At 40.9% G+C, this 21,348-nt stretch overlaps 1 protein-coding gene across 2 annotated transcripts in view; it reads left to right on the top strand.

Annotated features, from left to right (window-relative positions):
- Nucleotides 1-21,348, top strand: part of LOC101470995 (CXADR-like membrane protein) — a 112,890-nt gene that overhangs the window by 59,051 nt on the left and 32,491 nt on the right. For both annotated transcript variants that reach the window (XM_076888850.1, XM_076888851.1), the window contains one exon: nucleotides 20,936-21,093. In XM_076888850.1, coding sequence (XP_076744965.1) covers nucleotides 20,936-21,093 — 158 coding nt within the window. The remainder of the gene's footprint in view (nucleotides 1-20,935; nucleotides 21,094-21,348) is intronic.

Genomic DNA, 21,348 nt, shown 5'->3' with positions numbered 1-21,348 from the left:
AGTGATATGGGTAGACATTTCCATCTAGCCAGATCATCTTCTACCTTCTTTAAAAGTGGGATATGGTTTAATTTAGTTAGATCTGCAAGCTTGGGAGAAACATTAATACCTAAATATTTTATATTTCCCGATTGCAGTGGTGTAGAAGAGGAATTATGGAAGGAGCAATTAATCGGTAGGACTGTAGATTTTGACCAGTTAATTGAGTAATCTGATATTCTTGCAAAAGAGTTTATCAATTCAATCACCCCAGAGATATTGGTTTGTGAATTTTGGAGAAAGAGTAACACATCATCCGCATAAAGGCTGATTTTATGTTCCACGTTCTTGCATTTTATGCCCTTAATTACTGAATTCTGTCTAATTGCTGCTGCTAGTGGTTCAATAAAAATTGCAAACAGTGAAGGGGAGAGTGGGCATTCCTGCCTGGTGCCCCTCAAGAGACAGAAGCTGGAGGATGTCTGGTCATTTGTTCTGACACAAGCTGTTGGGGAATTATATAATATTTTTAACCAGTTTATGAAAGAGGATCCAAAACCAAATTTGTGTAAAGTTGCAAATAGAAATTTCCAGTTAACTCTGTCGAATGCTTTTTCTGCGTCTAAAGAGAATATTGTAGTTTCTAGGTTTTTACTGTATGAGTAGTCTATCAAATTAAGTAATCTACGTGTATTTGTTGATGAGTGCCTACCTTTTATGAAACCAGTTTGGTCAGGATGAAGTAAGAGGGGGGTTATTTTCTCCAGTCTCTTTGAGAGAGCTTTGCAGATTATTTTAAGGTCTACATGTATAAGGGATATTGGACGATAGCTTGAGGGATATACAGGGTCTTTGCCTGGTTTTAGCAGGAGATTAATGTTTGCAGAATTCATATTTGATGGAAGTTTGCCCTTTTCTTTAATTTCCAACAACGTTCTGCAAAAAAACTGGTGCTAGAATCGTCCAGAATTCTTTGTAGAATTCTGCTGGAAAGCCGTCTGGACCTGGAGCCTTATTATTGGGCATACTTATCAGGGCTTCCTGGAGTTCACCTGGTGTCAGTGGTGAATCCAGTGCCATTGCTTGAGTGTCCAATAATTTTGGAAGAGTTATGTTGTCCAAAAACTGATCAATTTCTTTTTTAGATGGGTTTATTTGTGGTGAATACAACGTTTTATAGAAATCCCTGAAAATGTTGTTTATTTGTATCGGTTCATATAATGTGTTCCCAGATGAATCTTGAACAGCACATATAGTTGTTTTTTCTTTATTTATTTTTAGCTGGTTTGCTAGAAATTGACCGGATTTATTACCATGTTCATAATTTTGTAGGCGTAGTCTTTGTACTAAGAATTTTGTTTTTTTTTATCAATTATCTCATTTAATTCTAGTTTTGTTTTGCGTATTTTGTTCAATGTTTCCTGATCTTGGTGGGACGCGTAGGCTTCTTCTAGTGATTTGATGTTTTTTTCTAATTCCTGAATATTTTTGTTTTCTTTTTTCTTTTTATGTGATGAGAAAGAAATTATTTTACCTCTCATCACAGCTTTCCCTGCTTCCCATAGAACAGAAGCTGATGTTTCGGGAGTGTCATTATAGTCCAAATATGAAGTCCACTCTTTTTTAAAATATTTAATAAAGTCTTCATCTTTAAGTAGTGATATATTAAATCTCCAGTTTTTTCTTGGCGTGGTATTATTCTTGTGCATTAGTGTTAAAGATACAGGACCATGATCGCTGACAGCTATAGGATGAATCTCAGTGTCTGAAATGTCGTTCAGCAGTGAGCTGCTGACCAAAAAATAATCCAGACGAGAGTAGGAGTGATGGACATGTGAGAAAAAAGTATATTCCTTACTGGTGGGGTGAAGGGAGCGCCATGCATCGCAAAGACCAAAGTCGCTCATATACTGTTTGATTATATTTGTGGACTGCCAATTACGCTGAGTTCCCGCTGTATTGAGCCTATCCATGTCTTCATTTAGTCCAAGGTTGAGGTCGCCTCCAAGAACAAGTGTGCCATCTAAGTGTTCAGAGAGTGCACTGAAAAAACCGTGAAAGAATGAGGGATCATCAACATTTGGACCATATACACTTGCAATACATAGCTTTTTATCACGTATAGATAGTTTAATGATTAAGAATCTGCCCTCTGGATCTATAACTGTATCGAGTACTGTGAAATTAATATTTTTATGTATTAAAATTGCTACTCCCCTTTGTCTAGAATTATAACAAGCTGAGAACACATTAGGAAACTCAGGTGCTTTAAGTTCGTTCGAACCTCTAAGAGGTCTGTGGGTCTCTTGTAAAAGGACAACATCTGCCTGTAGTTTTTTGAGTTGGTTAAATATTTTTAACCTCTTTACTCTGGAGCCAGCTCCATTTATATTCCATGTAATGAACCTCAGTGTACCCATAGATGTTTGTGTATAACTAGGGATGTATGCTGTGTGCGTCGCTTAGCCAGGTGGAGAGAATACGTCACTTGTTCATAAATAAAGAGAAGGAGAGAGAGAAAAAATGTGTGGCGAGATGCTCCCTGAGTCTGACTTTGTGTATGCATAGTTACTAATATGAGTAGGCTTGGCTTAAGTGTGTGTATCCTAAACGACTGTGTGCGCTGTCTGACTGATGTAAATGTGCTGCCGTTGAGCGCATGGTGCGTATGTGTCGAAATAAAGGATGTTTGTGGATGAGTGTCGAAGCAGGTGATCGAGGCAGTGAAAGGAATAAAGAAAGAAACCAAGGACAGGGGTGAGCAGCATAAAACCAAGAGGGGGAAAAGAGCGGGAAAAAAAACGAGAAAAAAAAAAACCACAAAACAAAACGTAAACATTCCAATTAAATCACTGACGGAGAGTGACGGTGTTAATTCTGCTATGAAATCACACTTTAAGATGCGATTTGATACTGGTAAGTTAAACAGATGTTAATGCAAGTTAGTGTGAGTGGATAGGGAAATGGTGTAGCTGATTCTTATCTGGTGTGAGGTTAATACAGCCACGGAGTGATGTTGGGGTCGCGGTGGAGCTGTCCGTCCACGTACAGCCGGTCCACAGCGATGACAGCGTGGGAGCCCTTCTGGATGAAGCCGCGTCGATTATATTAGTTTAAACGAATCAGCACCCTCAACTCATACTAACTGTCAGAATCTGAGGTGAGGGTCAGTGTGTCCATCCAAATATCAATAACATTGAGACAATAGGACAGGGGTCAGCAACCTTTAAGACCCAAAGAGCCATTTGGACCCAGTTTCCATGCAAAAGAAAACACTGGGAGCTGCAAATATTTTTTGACATCTAAAATGAAGATAACACTGTATATATTGTTTTTTACTTTTATGCTTTGTGTGAACAACTAAGGTGTGTTGCTTATGAAATCCATGAAGTGCTACAGAGAAAATTACATTTTATTTATGTAATTAACACATTTTGAACTCTTAAAGAAATATAACAAAAGGAAACAAAAACTGTTGTGAGCCACCCCCCTTATATCGCTTTTGGACTTTTGGAGCCTTGAACTGACTTTTAAAAAATAATTGGAAAAAAAGCACTATGCTGCTAAAAAATGAAAAATAGATATTTGCAAAATTCTGCCTAAATATGTATTTTATTTTATTTTTTTATTTTTTATTTTTTGAACTTTTAATTACAAAGCAGGGAAACAGCAGTCACCAGCATATACACACAGGACAAAGATGCATCTACATGTATAGCAGGACGTGGGAGGCAGAAAGAGAAAGCCAACAGCAATATTCATAAACAATGAAAAAGGTTAACAATCGTCCCTTTGTTGCCAGGCTAAATCCCGTAAGCCCGATTTCAACCTCTGAGCAGAAGGAGTGTTCAAGTGGGCCAAAAAAGGGTCCCATATGCGATAGAAAAGGAAAGGTTTGTCCTTAAGTGCTGTAGAGAAGGCTTCCATTGGCATGATACATATCACAGACTGTAGCCACTGGTTGACAGATGGGGCCTTATCAGAAATCCACAGTACCATAATGCACTTTCGAGCGTAGTGTAGCAGTATGTGAAGGAGATCTTTGCTGCGAAAGCCGGCAGGTAGCTCATCGTTCAGTCCTAACAGGCAAGTCCTTGGACCCTAAATATGTATTTTACCAGGTTAATGTGTGTGGCGGGGCATCGTCTGCAGCGCCGCTGCAGGGGAGGCGGACGCACCTGAGCGGCACCCCCAATCAAGCCTCGCCGCCTTAACGTCTGTGCTATCTATACTGTTGTATTGTTGTTGGTGTGTGTCGGGCTGTGAGCTGAAAAGCTACAGCCAGCTGTATGCGTACAGCAACCGTGTGTGAAAAGCGGTCGATAAAGAGATGCTGAAAAGCGTGTTCATGCAAACATCGTCGGGTCTGCCGTGATATGTTTACAATAGGACTTCTGCTGCTGAACCTCTGCAAATTGGGGCTGTACGAAGTCACTTCATCTTTATGCAGGACAGTAAGGCAAGGCAAGGCAAGTGTATTTGTATAGCACAATTCAACAACAAGGTGATTCAAAGTGCTTTACAGAGACATTAGAAACAAAAACAAATAAAAAGCATGATTTAAAATTGATTAAAACAAGCAAACAAACAAACAAATTAACAAACAAACAAAACAGTATATAAAATCAAAACAGATAAAATCAGAACGATAGATAAAATCAGTAGTTAAATGTAAGTTTTGAAATTTAAGCTTAAAAGTGTGGATTTGGTGCTTTATTCAAATGCAGCTGAGAATAGGTGAGTCTTCAACCTGGATTTAAATAAACTGAGTGTTTCAGCTGATCTGAGGCTTTCTGGGAGTTTGTTCCAGATATAAGGAGCATAAAAGCTGAATGCAGCTTCTCCGTGTCTGGTTCTGACTCTGGGAACTGATAAAAAACCGGATCCAGATGACCTGAGGGATCTGGAAGGTTCATACTGGGTCAGGAGGTCACTGATGTATTTTGGTCCTAAACCATTCAGAGCTTTATAGACCAGCATCAGGACTTTAAAGTCTATCCTCTGACGGACAGGCAGCCAGTGTAAAGACCTCAGAGCTGGACTGATGTGGTCCACTTTTTTGGTCTTAGTGAGGACTCGAGCAGCAGATTTTTTAGGTAGACCTGTAAAGATGCTGTTACAGTAATCAAGCCTACTAAAGATGAATGCATGGACTAGTTTTTCCAGGTCCTGTTGAGACATCAGATCTTTTATCCTTGAAATATTCTTGAGGTGATAGTAAGCTGACTTTGTTATTGTCTTAATGTGGTTTTCTAAGTTTAGGTCTGCATCCATCACTATACCCAAATTTCTCGCCTGGTTTGTGGTTTTTAGGTGTATAGATTGAAGTTCTCTGGTGACCTGTAATCGTTTTTCTTTGGCGCCAAAGACTATTACCTCAGTTTTGTTTTTGTTTAGCTGGAGAAAATTGTGACACAACCAGTCATTAATTTCCTCAATGCATTTACCAAGAGCCTGTACAGGGCCTCGGTCTCCTGGTGACATTGTGATATATATTTGTGTGTCATCTGCATAGCTGTGGTAGTTTATTTTGTTGTTGTTTATAATCTGTGCCAGTGGGAGCATGTAGATGTTAAACAGAAGGGGTCCCAAGATGGAACCTTGGGGAACTCCACATGTGATACTTGTCTGCTCAGATGTGAAGTTACCTATTGATACAAAGTATTTCCTGTTTTCTAAGTATGTTTTGAACCAGTTTAGTACAGTTCCTGAAAGACCTGTCCAGTTCTCCAGTCGTTTGAGTAATATGTTGTGGTCAACTGTATCAAATGCTGCACTGAGATCCAGTAAAACTAGGACTGACATTTTTCCACTGTCTGTATTCAGACATATGTCATTAAACACTTTGGTCAGAGCGGTTTCAGTGCTGTGGTTCTGTCTAAAACCTGACTGGAAGGCATCGTAGCAATTATTCTGTTTTAAGAAGTAACTGAGCTGTTGAGAAACTGCTTTTTCAATGATCTTACTTAAAAATGGGAGATTTGAGATCGGCCTGTAGTTGTTCATTTGTGTCTTGTCAAGATTGTCCTTTTTCAGTATAGGTTTTATTACAGCAGTTTTTAGTGATTCTGGAAACACACCTGATAATAAAGAAAAGTTGACGATCTGTAACAGGTCTGACTCTAAAGTCTTTGAGACCTTTTTGAAAAAACTTGTTGGCAGGACATCTAAACAGCAAGAGGAGGAGTTCAGTTGACCTAAGATGTCCTCCAGGTCTTTGCTGTTAATAGGGTCAAACTGTTTCATGGTGTTTAAACAGTTTTTCGGTAGACACAGTACATATTCTGGATCTGCTGTTGATGTACCAATTGCTTGTCTAATTTTTTGGATTTTTTCTGTGAAGAATTTGGCAAAGTCATTGCAGGCCATGGTCGAATGAAGTTCAGCTGCCACTGACACAGGAGGGTTTGTTAGCCTGTCAACTGTAGAAAATAAGACCCGAGCATTATGGCTGTTTTTAGTGATGATGTCAGAGAAGTAGGACCTCCTTGCACTCCTCAGTTGTAAATTATAATTGTGAAGTTTCTCTTTATAGATGTCATAGTGAACCTGGAGGTTTGTTTTTCTCCATCTGCGCTCAGCTTTCCTACACTCTCTTTTTTTATTTTTCACTAGTGTGGAGTTTCTCCATGGAGACTTTTTCCTTCCAGAGATAACCTTCACCTTAATGGGAGCAATTGTATCCATTACATTTTTTTTTTTTTTTGCCTGTCCCGTTTGGCTCTTTTGCCATCAGAATTGTTGTCTAAAGGCAAAGAAAGATGCCCAACGGATTTACTTTACCAAATTGACCATCCCAGCCTTGCGGTAATGGTCCATTTGATTCACCTTTTATTGTTTATTTTATTTTCACTTACTGAATACGGGACAGACTTGACTGGGGGAAAGAAGGGGAGAAAGAAAGAGGGAAAGAGAAACAGCTGAGAAGACGGACGGGGAAGAAGGGCAAAAGACAAAAACCAACAGAATGAGCAGAAAAAAAAAGAAAAAAAATGCATATATCAATCACCTGGATCACCTGCTGAGAAAGAAAAAAGAAAACAAGCAGAAGAGAACAAGAGTAATAGAATAAACAACATCACAATGATATATGTGAATATAACAGTAAATACTAAATGTTAAACATTATTGTGCAGCACATAAGATCAACAGAACAGTGTGCTTTGAGGTAGGAGCCAAAAAGGGTGTAGTTTGTGGGTGTGATCACCCGTGTGTACACCTGTGAGCATGGACGCGCTTGTTTTTTTTTTAAAAAGGTTCCTTCATGTAATGATCTGCTAGAGGGTGTGGGGGGGGCCACAGCCCCGTCCTCCAGGGCATGAAGCAGGTGTGGAGGAGATCAAAACTCCAGACATCCAGAGGCCCCCAGAACACAAGAGACCAAGGAAGACCAACAGAGGGGCAGCCGCGCCACTGTCCCAGTAAGAGCTGAGGAGAGTCCCAGATGAGGGCTCACTCAGCAGCCGCGGAGCAGAAGCCAGGGGGAGTTGCAGTGACGCGCCCGTGAGCTCCGCCGGCAGCCAGCCGTGCCTGAGTGACCGAGCCCCAGGCCGAGAGGCCGGGGGCACCCCACCTCCGAAGTGGCCCGACCGAGCCCCAGGCTCCAGGCCCCGATAAGCGGCCGCCAAGGAGTGAGCCGGTGTGTACCTGGACGCCCATCCCCGGACACAAAGAACCACCAACGCACCGACACCTGAGGGAGTCCGCCACTGGCAGGGGAAGTGGTGGTAGGGGGAGATAGGCCTCCAAACCTTGGAGGGCCTGAGATGTCCCCAGAGAGGTGGCGTCTGACACCCAACCTGACATATAGACACAGACATACAGGCACACACAGATACAAACATCCATTCCCACCCTCATGCTCTCATATGCACTTACTCCACACTCAACCAACGTGGAGACATACAGAAAGAGACGCTGTACACACGATCACACTCCCCAAGCGTACTCTACAAACCGGGTCTAGGTACCCTTCCCCCCTGGAGGGGGGAACTGCACCTAGACCCAGGTGGTGTTACCCTTTTCCCTGCGGTGGGGGGAGGCAGACCGCCCCGACTCCGCAGCAGCAGGAAGGCCCCACACTCCAGACCGCAGTCGGACGGCCAACTCCTCCTCCTAGCCCCCCCGCTCCAGCAGGTCGCAGAGAATGGGGGTGAGAGAAGACTCCAAACCTCCCTCCACCCGCTCATTGTAGTGTTGATGCATGTGTGTTCTAAGGTGCATTTAAAACCCAGGAGGGCATGGAGCTACCTGCCAGAGAGCAGCAGGTAAGCGCATGGTCTCTCCTGCTAGCCTTCAATGTCTACGTGTATTTAACATTGAGAGGTGGGCAACGACGCCAGGGGTGAGGTGTACACCCTGATGGTACTTTGGATTCCGTGTATCGTGCCCACCCCCAAGATCCTATATGTATGTGTAATGAGAGTGTGAGTAATGTGAATGTCTAAGTTGTGGGATAAAATTGAGGCACAGGCAGCCAGAAGGGGACATTACATTTAACATGTTAGCATTGAAGCTATTGACGAGCTCATTGACTGACCCTCTGGACAGGTCAGGTGTTAATGGGAAGACCTGGTTAAAAATTGCACTACTGTGTTCAGTTATACACCGTTTTGTGATCACTGTTGTTGATATATTTATGTGGGCTGAGATTTTACTTTCAAAGAAAACACAGTAATGATCAGACACGCCCACATCAGACACAGTAACCTTTGAAATGCTCAGGCCTTTGGAGATCAGTAGGTCAAGAGTGTGTCCTCTATTATGTGTGGCCTCTGTTACATGCTGAGTCAGCCCAAAGTTGCCCAGAGTGTTACTCAGGTCTTTAGTCCCTTTGTCCTGAGGGTTGTCCACATGGATGTTAAAATCCCCAACAATAATTACACAGTCGAAATCAACACAGATCACAGACAGCAGTTCACTGAGGTCATTAAAAAAGTCTGTGCAGTATTTGGGAGGCCTGTAAACATTAAGAAACACAACTTTGGATGGGGCCTTCAGCTGTAAAGCCACATATTCAAAAGACTGAAAACTTCTAGGAGATAGCTGCTTACATTGAAATGATTCATTAAATAAGACAGCGACCCCTCCTCCTCTCCTGCTCGCCCTGGCCTCACTGATAAAACTGTAGTTAGGAGGGGTCGTCTCGATGAGAACAGCTCCACTGTTACTTTGGTCCAACCAAGTTTCAGTTAGAAACATAAAATCAAGGCTGTGCTCAGTGATTAAATCATTAATTAAAAATGTTTTCCCAGCTAAAGATCTAACGTTTAATAAAGCCAACTTAAGTGTTTTAGAGGTATTACTTGTCCCCTCGTGTTTGGGAGCAGTCTGTGGCACACAAGGTATGTTTACTATGTTTAAAGATCTTTTAGAGTGCAGCTCTCTGTGTTTTGACCAGGCCACATGTCTCCTGTCACCTAAAAGTACAGAAATTTTAAAACCTTCTAGTGAACAGGGTCCCAGCTTCTCCTGGGAAAAGTCACCACTGCCATAATCCTCACAGCCCGGACCCTCCACACATCACACATCAGACTGCGGAGACAGGGCATGAAGAGGAACTAAGGGGGGCGAGGCTGGGCAATGTGACTTCGATTGCTCTGTTGAGGGCGGGGCTCGATGGCGAACCTTTGGCCGCTCTGGTGGGGGGTTTATGGGGGACAAAAAGGGATTGGGCCGGGGGGTAGATCTGAGCCCAGCATTGACCCGCTCCATCATCTCCTCAGTGAATTTCAGGTGTGGGGAGGAGGGAGAAAGGGAGGGGAGGAGGGTGATGGCCTGTCAGGGGTTTGGGGGACTGGGGAAGATCGTGGTCCCTGGTCCTGGTCGTTGGTGTTGTTAAGAGAGTTGGAGGCAAATAGGGACCCCTCTTCTTGCCTCTTCTTGCCTCAGATGTCTCTCCTTTCTGAGGCTCTTCCCGGGTGGGGGCAGATGGAGCTCCTCCTCAAGGTTTCTGCTGGGCTTTGTCTGTTCTTGGAGTACTGTTTGTTCCTCTTTATGAGATAACTCCTCGTTTATCTCAGCCTTGGCACCAAGCACAGATGGATGACGTATGGAATAAAACAAGTTGGAGGTGAACAGTTTCTCCCCTGACTTGTTAAAATTAAATCCATTTGCTTTAAACAGATGCCTGCGTTCCCAAAAAATATTAAAGTTGTTGATAAAATGCACTGAGTGGTCAGCACATGCTGATATAAGCCATTTATTCAGTGTAAACAACCTGCTGAATCTCTCGTCTCCTCGGTAGAGGTCCACTGATGAATACAGCTGCATTCAGAGAGTTTACAGTATTTAATAATCCAGTAAAGTCCCGTTTCAGAACCTCCGACTGTTGTTTGGACACATCGTTTGACCCTGTATGCAGAACAATGTTTGTCACAGTTGGATATTCATCTGCAATTTGAAGAATTCTCTCCTTCAGGTTGTTGACCATATCGTTAGGAAAGCAGAGGACTTTAGTGTTCTTACCGCACATCCTTTGTACATCCTTTACGGCAGAGTCACCCACAATCAGAGTTTCAGGCCTAGCCTTTAGCTTTCCCTGTGGTCTTTTACTTTTCAACAGATTTTCAGACCTTACTTCGCTGCTTTTAGATGGATGGTTGTCTGATATAGATCCAGGGTCCTTTGATAGTGGAGCAAATCTGTTCTGCAGTTTCACATTCAGTTGTTTTGGAGGTTTGTTGTTATTCTTCCTATTCACGGTTGTCCAGTCCTGTTTCCTCTCGTATACAGGGGTAGAAGAGCTTCTCTGTCTCGTAGGAAGTGAAGGCCAGTCAGTTTCAGAGATTTCAGCTTGCTGTACTCTGCCCGTGATACGTCCTCCCCCTTCCAGGAGACATGATTTATGTCTTGGTTTTGCACCAAGACAGTCCAGGGGTGGAATATCAATTGAGGATTTATAATAATGCACAGAGTCTACTTTCTTGGTCATGTTATCTGTGCTCCTTAGCTGTGTACTAGCTTGCTCATTGCCATTGTTTTGAATCAAAGGCAAGGTTGTTTCATTTCCACACAGTCCATTTACCTCCACGTTTACTTCTAAGCGATGAATTTTTGTCTCCAGTACTGCAATCTTCTGCAGGAGGCTGTGGTAGTCATCTGTGGAGAGGGAAGGCATCTTGTTGCTAGTTAGCCTAGCGGTTAGCACCTTTCCAGGCTATTGAGGCTGTTCGGTGCCCAGACGCTGTAATCAGGCTTCAGCTGTGTCTAGGCCACAGACACACGGAGCGCTGAGGATAAGGTAACTATAAAAATGTTGCTGTTTCTGTTAAGAACACTTTAGTCCTAATGATCTATAAGTGTCCAGAAGCTATCGCAGGTAAGCTCATACGGAAAAAACGGAAAAAATCAGCATAAAAATCAATGAAAAACAATAAAAGAAGCAAAGCATTTAAGAGCAAAGAGATGAAGCGTCCACACTCACAAAAGGGGAGGAGCAAGCTGACCTCTGTGAGGCGTGAGCAGTGTTTGTTTTTAACATAGTTCGCGGTGGAGCTGCTGACATAATGTGGATCCGAAGATCAATAATTGGCCTACCTGGGGTTGAAAGTCTGCACGGCGTTTCGGGGGGTACACCGGCTTACGCTAGTGTGACCCTTATTTTGAGCGATGAAAAAAATAATAAAATATAATTTTATTTTATATTTTATATTTATTTTTATATTTCAATATCACAATAATCTTCCAATTTAGAACTACAAGTTAAAAAGTTAAAAAAGAACTAACATATATAAAATACACTTCAGCTAAATACTTCTAATTTATTTTCCCAAACCACGCGGAGCCGCAGTATAAGGACTAAAGAGCCGCATGCGGCCGACCCCTGCAATAGGACAATAGGAAAGATACTTTCTCTCCTCTAGGTTCAGTACATTGTTGCCGCTCATCCAAAATGAGACGTCTTTGCAAACACCATTCTTCTCAAGCAGGCTCACGTTGCTCCACCCCCTCTTCCATAATCTGCTGTGATTGGTTGTCCTGCACTCATGTGACTGAGCCTTACTGAGCAGTAACATACTGTAGTGAGTCAGAAAGCAGAGCATCGTGTTGAAGTACTCTAAATGAAACACTGCAAACATGATGCATGTTTCTCTACTGTGGCCATACCACCAACTTATATGAAGACTTAAAGGAGCTTGAAAAAAGAACTTTGTCCTTGAACAAGCAGCAAAAGAAATGAAGGGAGGAGGAAGGAAATCCCTGAAACAGACAAAAGAAACAAGGGAAAAAAACTCAAATATAATTGAGTCTCTCAAGAAAACTGAATTACCATTAGCTGATTAACAAATAACTTCAAACTCTGCAGCAGTCAAGATCCATGCCCAGTCATTGCTACCAGCAGGTACTGACCGTAAGACCATATTGTGAACACACCAATGACTTTTACTCATCACTGCACATTTACTGGCAGGCTGCAAGGGGAAGCTGCAAGCTCCCAAGAGCGACACTGATGTCAAGCGATTCAGCTGTTCTGCATTATTTTAAAAGGAAGACATATTTGGATGTGCAGGCATACTATTTCACCAAACTGACAGGACTAAAACTGTTCAATTCAATTGAACTCAATTCAATTTTATTTATATCGCGCCAAATCACAACAACATCCTCAAGGCTGTGATGGCAACATCACTACTATGCATTGATACTGTCATAAATATGACCTTTAATTCAACCGGCTGCATTTCCATCTTATCAGACTGAGATGTGGCTAGAACAGTTATGAGTAGCTCCTTCAGTAACAGTTTTCAACTTTTTTTAATCCAGCCCTCAAAGGGTTAGTGATTTTGTCTTCCACTGACATTGTTACGTCTTTTATTATCAACAAATTACACAGTGTTCTTCATTAAAGACTCCTTTTCTTCTGCCTGTCAGCTCTGGCATTGTTACACTAAATATAAAAATAATAAAATTATCTAACAAGAGGAACCTGCAGATAGAGCTCTTGTTGGTAAAGCAAATGTGTTTGGCACAACACAGTGTTCAGACCATGATCCTTCTTTTTAACATTGCTGCACATGACATGTTTGAATTCAAAAAGAGTTTAATATTTTGGAACAGTTAAGCGAGGCATTGTCTCAATTGTTGACGTTCAGTCTTCAGCTGAGCAACTTTCCAGCTGGCACCACGCATCCTCTCCAGGTTCCAACATCACTGAAGAAGGGGAGAGCATGAAATAAAGTGCAGCTGCCCTACCAACCTCCCCTGCACTGCTGCACCACCCCTCCCCTGCAGTGGAGCCATAGACCACACACACCCCTCCGCCACAAGCTCAAATTAAAAAAGTGTGGCTAACATCGATATTGTATCTTTTACCATTTTAAACTGTACTGGGACATGCAAACTGGATCACATATCTCCCGTACTTGCATCATTACATTGGCTACCAGTCAGCTTTCGAATTGATTTAAAAATTTTAACACTTGTTTTTAAGACCTTACATGGCTTCGGAATTTTTATGTGTTTTCAAATTTGCATGTTTTTTAGAGTTTGTATGTGCTTCAGAGTTTGTACGTGTTTTGGAGTTTGTCCACGCTTTGTCTCTAGTGGCCACCGTAAATATACTTTTATTTATTCACTCCACATAAAATGTAATAAACAAATTATAAAATTCAAAACCCAACTATTTACATTTCAACTTTTAACTATTTACATTTTCAGCTTTTTCCTTGGAAAATTTTTTAAAGTGAAACTACACAAAACACTGCAAACCACAACCAGTGGCGTGTCTAGAAAATTTTTGTTGGGGGGGGCAGGGCAGGTAGGGGCACAGATTTGGAGAAGGGTGGCAGATGTAATTGGCAGATAGTGTTAAAAAAAATTCTACCAACCGTTAACCATAATTCAATAACCCTGTAAACCTAATAACCGAATGCGCTTTTAACTCTTATTAGAATGAGATTTTAACCACTACGGTGCAAAGTTTTTAGATACTGTGTTGATAAAGTACAAGAGATACAATCAGTGCTTTGTCAGTGTTTATTAAGCATTCAAGGACAGCAATGTTTTCATAGTATTTTTACTGACATATAGTGCACATATGTTTTGGGCAAAAACATTTTTGAATATTAAAATACGAACATTTTTAACATACAATTGGCAAATTAGCCAATGCCAATGCAAAACTTTATTTGCCTATTAAAAAAAGAAGATAATCTGTGCACAAGTCTGTAAATGATTCTTTAAATCAGCTGTGTTGAAGTATGGAAACATCTGAAACCGGGAGGACAGGAGCCTTGAGAACCAGAACTGCACATCCCTGCATTGAACATGGCACAGCCGTTTCATGGGGTGATTTACACTCTATTCATAACATGGAGCTGGAAGATAGGATAAGTAATGAGAGAAATTAGCTAGACCGCACAGTGTAGTGTAAGTGCTGCCTTATGGTAAACTTTAGTAATATTGATGTATAAAGAACAACACTGGCTGATGATTAAATACAATCAGCTGGCATGGTGACACTGCCAGTATTAACCTGCAACCAATTCTGCAGCTCCATACAGCAATGTTACGACTTGGATTATATCTTATGACTAGGGATGGGTATTGATAAGATTTTCACGATTCCGATTCCATTTTTGATTCTGTTTAACGATTCGATTCTTTATCGATTCTTTTTAAAAAGGAGAACACTAAGTTCGAATAGCTTAGAACTTTGTTTTATATCTTCTCTTTGAACAAGGTAGAAATTTAGGAGTAATATGGCCTTACAAACCCAACAGTGAGATCTTAAGAGATCCACAGCCTACGGCTCTTCAATGGGGTGTCACAGGGTGCCCAGGAAAAAAATTGTAAATGTAAAATAATAAAATAAATATTCTTCTGTAGCAATAACAAAGTATAACATAAATTATTCTGTAGCAATTACACAAGAATATCCAGTAATGTCCCTGCCTACAATTAAACACATTCACTTACTGAAAATCATCTGCTGTAGCAAATGGGTTCAAGCCTTTGACCACAAACTGAGTCTCTGCTCGGTGACATTCGTCTATCCTGGCCTGAAAGGAGACGCTGCCGGCAGACTGCAGCGAGAACTGCCAGCGTCTGAGCCAGACTCTGTCTGTCTCATCATCACGGTCACCTAAATGCACAGTAATGGCAGGTTTTGTAATAAGGCAGATCGCGCTAACATAATATGCACTGTTATTGATTATTTACCTGCCGCATTAACGGGAGAGGACGTGCAAACGTTACCGCTGCTGCTGGGTTGAGATTCACGAGTCCGGAGAGGAATTAAAAACATGACATTCATTTAAGGTCATCGCGTGTTTTGTGAGCAAATGCTTTTGCATATTCGTAGTGTTTCCTCCCTTAAATGAAATATCTGCTTTGCAAGTATTGCAAGTTGCCCTGTTGTCATCCGTTCTCGTAAAGTATAACCAAACTTTTGAGCGTTTGAGCCGCTTAGGCGCCATGTTTCCTGCCAGGTAAATGACGCTCAGCAACGTGGTGACGTCATTCGGGGCGACTGGAATCAATAAGGGAATCGTTTGCAAAAATGGCAAACAATTCCAAGGAATTGAAACAGTGGGTTTTCGATACCCATCCCTACTTATAACTCATAACTCTTATGCTAGCTTCCCCCAGTAGCCTACTGTCTGAAATATTTGACGGTTGCAATAATTCTTTAAGTGGCGACCGTGGCTCAGGGGGTTGGGAAGCGTATCTGTAACCGGAAGGTTGCCTGGTTCGATCCCTGGGCTCTCTGCCCTGGTCGTTGTGTCCTTGGGCAAGACACTTTACCCTATCGCCTACTGGTGTTGGCCAGAGGCGCCGATGGTGCGATATGGCAGCCTCGCTTCTGTCAGTCTGCCCCAGGGCAGCTGTGGCTACACCTGAAGCTGCCTCCACCAGTGTGTGAATGTGAGAGTGAATGAATAGTAAGTAAGTAAACTTTATTTATTAAGCGCTTTTCACAGACAGGCAATCACAAAGCGCTGTACACAAATATTAAAATAATAAAAGAAACAATAAAATCAATAGACATTATATACAATGTAAAAGATCAAATGTAAATAATGTAAAAAAATATAAAATATGTAGATCAACAAAAGGCTTGTTTGAACAGAAGAGTTTTTAACTGCTTTTTAAAAGAATCCACAGAGTCAAGCAAACGTAATTGTAGTGGTAGACTGTTCCACAGCCTTGGTGCAACAGACTGAAAGGCTCCGCCCCCTTTTGTCTTCAGTCGTGTACGGGGAACAACTAAGAGACTCTGAGTCTGTGAGCGGAGATGACGAGCAGCAGTGTATTTTAAAAGAAGCTTGGATAAGTAATCTGGAGGCTGGCCATTTAGTGCTCTGTATGTTAAAACAAGAATTTTAAAGCAAATTCTAAACTCTATTGGGAGCCAATGTAAAGAATACCGGTATAAGATGGGAGTGATGTGAACACGCTTGGTAGAGCGAGTTAGTAGTCTGGCTGCTGCGTTTTGTATTGTCTGGAGGCGAGAGAGAGATGATTTATCCAAGCTAGTAAACAGGGAATTACAGTAATCTAAGCGTGATGACACAAATGCATGAATGAGTTTTTCCAGTTCAGCTGAGGAAACCATATGTCGCAGTTTAGATATGTTTCTTAAATGATAGAAACAGGAACGAGACAAAGATTTTACATGAGAGTCAAGGCCCAGAGAAGAGTCAAATATTACTCCAAGATTTCGAATATTTGACTTGACAGATGGACAGAAAGAGGCAAGAACCTGACTGATTTTAGAATGTAGCTCAGGAGGAGCTATGATCATGGTCTCGGTCTTGTTAGTATTTAAAACGAGGTAGTTGCTTGAAAGCCAATCAGAAACCTGGGTTAAGCACTGGACTAGGGTGGACAGCCTATCCAGCTGATGAGGCTTAAAGGACATATGGAGCTGAATGTCATCAGCATAAAAATGATAAGACAGGTCGCTAAAAGATTGAATGATACCAGCTAAAGGAAGCATATAAAAAGAAAATAGTAATGGACCTAAAACTGAACCCTGTGGGACACCACAGGTCAGGGCAGCAGTGTTAGAGGAGAACCTATCAGTCCTAACAGAAAAGGTCCTGTCTGATAAGTAGGAAGAAAACCAGTCTAGGGCAGAGCCAGATACACCAGCCAAAACCTTGAGCCTGTTAAGTAGGATTTTGTGGTCGATGGTGTCAAAGGCTGCACTAAGATCAAGAAAAATGATCACAGAACAGTTCCCTGCGTCAGATGCCATTAATAGATCATTATAGACTCTTAAGAGAGCGGTCTCTGTAGAGTGCTGCTTTTGAAAGCCAGACTGAAAAGGGTCAAGAATCTGTAATTGATATAATAGAGACCTGAACTGATTTTCAACAATTTTTTCAAGTAATTTACTGACAAATGGCAATTTTGAAATAGGTCGGTAATTACTAGCAGAGCTAGGATCAACATTCTGTTTTTTTAACAGAGGGGTTACCTCAGCATGTTTAAAATAAGATGGAACACAGCCTTGCCTCAGTGAACTGTTGATGATGGATAGTAATGTGGGACCAATGCTGGTGATAGACCTGGACAGGACAGAGGGAGGTAATATATCTACAGAGCATGACAAGGATTTCATTTTACCTAAAACTATAATTAAGTCATTTAGTGTGATTGGAGAAAAGGAGGTAAATGATCCAGGACAACAAGGGGTATCTTCATAAGGGGAGGCACTTGAGAAAATTTTAGATTTCAAGTCCATCACCTTATTTACAAAGTAATTAAGGAAAGTATTACAATCTTCATCAGAAAGCAACAGAGCATGCTGGGTTGGAGGAGAAACAATACTGTTGATGGTATCAAATAGAATTCTTGAATTATTTTTATGACGATTTATAAGATCGCATTAGTGGCATTGTAAAGCGCTTTGGGTGCCTTTAAAAGCGCTACATAAATCCAATCCATTATTATTAAGTGTTATTTTTTCCTTGGTATTCTAATTTCACCAAAGTTTACTAAACTCAACAAACTTAATATTACTTACCAGGACATTTATTCTCTCCTCATTTTCTTTCGCCGAAAATTTGTTTTCTGCCCTGCCGTCTTTCGCGCTTGGCTCTCCTTCCTTTGCTAATGTGATGCTCATAGTACAGAAGCCGATGCTGCATTCACTTACACTCGGATATCTGAGCTTCACTGTGAAAACATAATCGAGCATTTGATATTTGATTGAATTTTATTGTTTTAGCTTCGGATTGGCACCTGGGGTGGCCAGTCTGGTTGGGGGGGGGTGGTATGTGCCCCCCCAGGCCACCCCGCTGGACACGCCACAGACCACAACACAATAAAATATAAATGAAAATATGCAAAACAAAAAGAAGATACACATTCTCTGTCATATAGGCCTGCATGAATAAACGTTCTGAATCCTTAATCATCCACAACTGAAAATAGTTGTGGATGATTACTATACCTTTCTAATGTTGTCTCTTGTTGTCCCTGGCTCTCTTTCCCTCCCGCTCTGTTCCTGTGCTACTGCGAGTGTAACTACCGCCCCCCGGAGTGAAGCGGAAAAAAAGTGCGAGAGAGAGGGTGAGAGAAAGAAAAAATAACCCACGGCTCGCGTCGTTCACTTCAAAGAGTCGGCTCTGAGAGCTGTTTCGTTCGCGACTGAAACATCACTACTGTGAATTTCACATTCCAGCCGCAGCATATTTGGTGCTTGCTTGGACATTTAGGGGTTTCTTTGCTGTAAAAAGAAGTTTTCATCCCAAGCAGTGAGCAGCGGACACTAATGTTTTTGTCACTTTTTATCGAATCAAACTCAAAGTAAGGTCAGTACTTCCACGCTTTAAACGCTGCGCAGTCATACTCTCTCCCACACTAAATATATGATCCATTTTTGATCTGCACACAGCTGTTGCCATGAATGTCGCACTCGCTTACGTCACTGTCATGAGACACTCTCGCAAAAAAATCATGGTTTTAGTAACGCAGTAACGCAGCGTGCTTACGGGAAAGTAACAGTAATCTAAATACATTTTTTGCAATAGTAATCCCTTACTTTACTCGTTACTCGAAAAAAGTAATCGGATTACAGTTACGCGTTACTTGTCACGCGTTACTGCCAGAGGTGGAAAGTAACGAATTACATTTACTTGCGTTACTGTAATTGAGTAGTTTTTTTTTGTGTATTTGTACTTTTTAAAGTCATTTTTCAAGTCTGTAATTTTACTTTTACTTAAGTATATATTTTTTAAAGTATTGTAGTTCGCTACGTTTTCAATCACACCCATTACTGAGTAAATTTAAAAAAAAAACCACAACATTGCGCTTTGGAAATACTGCAGGGAATGATGGGTAGTAGAAAAAATTGGCGCTAAGGTCACGTTAAAGATGGAGTCTGACATCGGTGTTATGGATCCAGTGAAAAAAGAAGCCCCGTCGAATTCGGCTGACCCTGAACTCGAAGAAACGGATGTAAACCCCTGGCCATATTTAAGGGACCATTTCGGCTTTAAGTGCAAGAAAGGCAACAGCTTTATTATGCAGTGTAAGCTGTGTTTGCCCAGAGAGACCGAGTTAGCAGCTTTTAAAAATTCCACATCAAACCTGTGCAAGCATGTAGAGGTAAGTTAAATACAACTCGTACCGTTATGGTAGCAAAAAGGCTGGGTTCAAATTAATCACATTAAGTTAAGACATCTGTGAAGAACACAGATAACGTTGGTTGGTACTAGAAACTTGCTGTAATCGGGCACGTTGTTGTCCACGCAACTTACTTTTTTTTTTTACTGGGTTGGTAAATTGCCAAAAGAAAATGTGTTTACCTACGTTTTTCCTGTTTATTAATAATAATAATTTATTTTAAAAAATAGTTTAATTAAAGACAGAAGCGGCTACTTTCTTACTTAACCCACATATGTTCACACTGCAGGCAAAAGAATAACAGAGCGCTCACTTACCTTAGATTAGTCAAAGACAGCTGACTTCTGTTACTTGTTAATTAGCACTTGCAACCTCCCGTTAACTAGCCTGTTACTGTCCAATAAATAAAAGGGCCAAGTTTAAAAAATTAAAAAACATTTTTAAAGCAGCTGCCATTCAGTTCAGTACTTGTTCTCTTATTTGACAGTTCAGAACACATTCTCATGTGAAAGAATGATATGGTTTTGTATTGAAAACACTGTGATACCTGACAGTTTGGTTGATTGGTTTGGTGACCATTATCCATTTTCATGTATAGACTTGCAGTTTAACTGCCACTGCTCTTTAATATGTAAAGTTTTTTTTTTCACTAAAAAAGAACTACTTTGAGATTTATATCCCACTGTCTTTTTTTTTGCGCTACTCAGAAGCAGCTGTCCTCCTGCTGACAGAAAAGTAACTATGTAACTTTTACTCTGAGTACATTTTAAATAAGATAAGATAAGATAACCTTTATTAGTCCCACACGTGGGAAATTTGTTGAGCTACTTTTTACTTTTATTTGAGTACATTTTTAGACAGGTAATTTTACTTCTACTTGAGTAAAATTTCAGCGAAGTAATAGTACTTTTACTTGAGTAAAATATTTTAGTACTCTTTCCACCTCTGGTTACTGCCCATCTCTGCTGATAGAGGCCATGTTTGTGGAGTTAATGAACCTGCCTGAATAGTTATTCAGATCTCACTTAAAATCTCACATTAAAACCAAGGCTTTGACTATCCAATTATAAGTTTTGAACAAATCATTATAACTTGACCAGTTTCTGAATGACATGAGTTTTAAAATATCTAATGTAAGTCAAAAACTACACTGCTAAAGCACCTATTTTCTTTGAATAGACACTCTTGTTCATTTTCAGATTTTACAATAAGGACTAAGAACATAAATATGCAAGCTGGCTAAATTGTTACACTTTTAAATTTCTATATCTTCAAATCACATTTCTGTCTAGGATTCATGAATGTTTATTATTTATTATATTTATGTTGATATCTGATGCAGTGAACAATGATCTTGAAGAAGCCTGTATCTCTACAGTTCTGCTGGGTGTGCTAATGACATGTGCCCAGACAGTGATGAAGAGGGTTGTTGGAGACAATGCCACGCTGCCCTGCCACCATCACTTCTGGGTTGGTGATCATCCCACTCTGGACATTGAGTGGCTGCTCCTCAAGCCGACCAACAGGCAGAGAGTGGTATGTGTCTCTCAATGCATGAGGTTCACTGCCCATTTTGGATAGACAACAACAAACCTACTGTTACCTGTTCTCTTCCATAGTCTCATAGTCATTTTTAAACTATTATTTTAGTAAAATATTATTTTTATTAATATTTTTTAATTGATATTTTAATATTTAAGTTACTTTGAATTTTTTCAGTTGCACAGGTTTTCTAGGCATCATGAAAAGTTTCACACAAAGGTTGTATGAGTTAAGTTGTAGTTATAGTCG

This window comes from Maylandia zebra, linkage group LG10 (assembly GCF_041146795.1).
Source record: "Maylandia zebra isolate NMK-2024a linkage group LG10, Mzebra_GT3a, whole genome shotgun sequence".
Taxonomy (NCBI): domain Eukaryota; kingdom Metazoa; phylum Chordata; class Actinopteri; order Cichliformes; family Cichlidae; genus Maylandia; species Maylandia zebra.
This window is presented reverse-complemented; position numbering and strand designations above follow the sequence as displayed.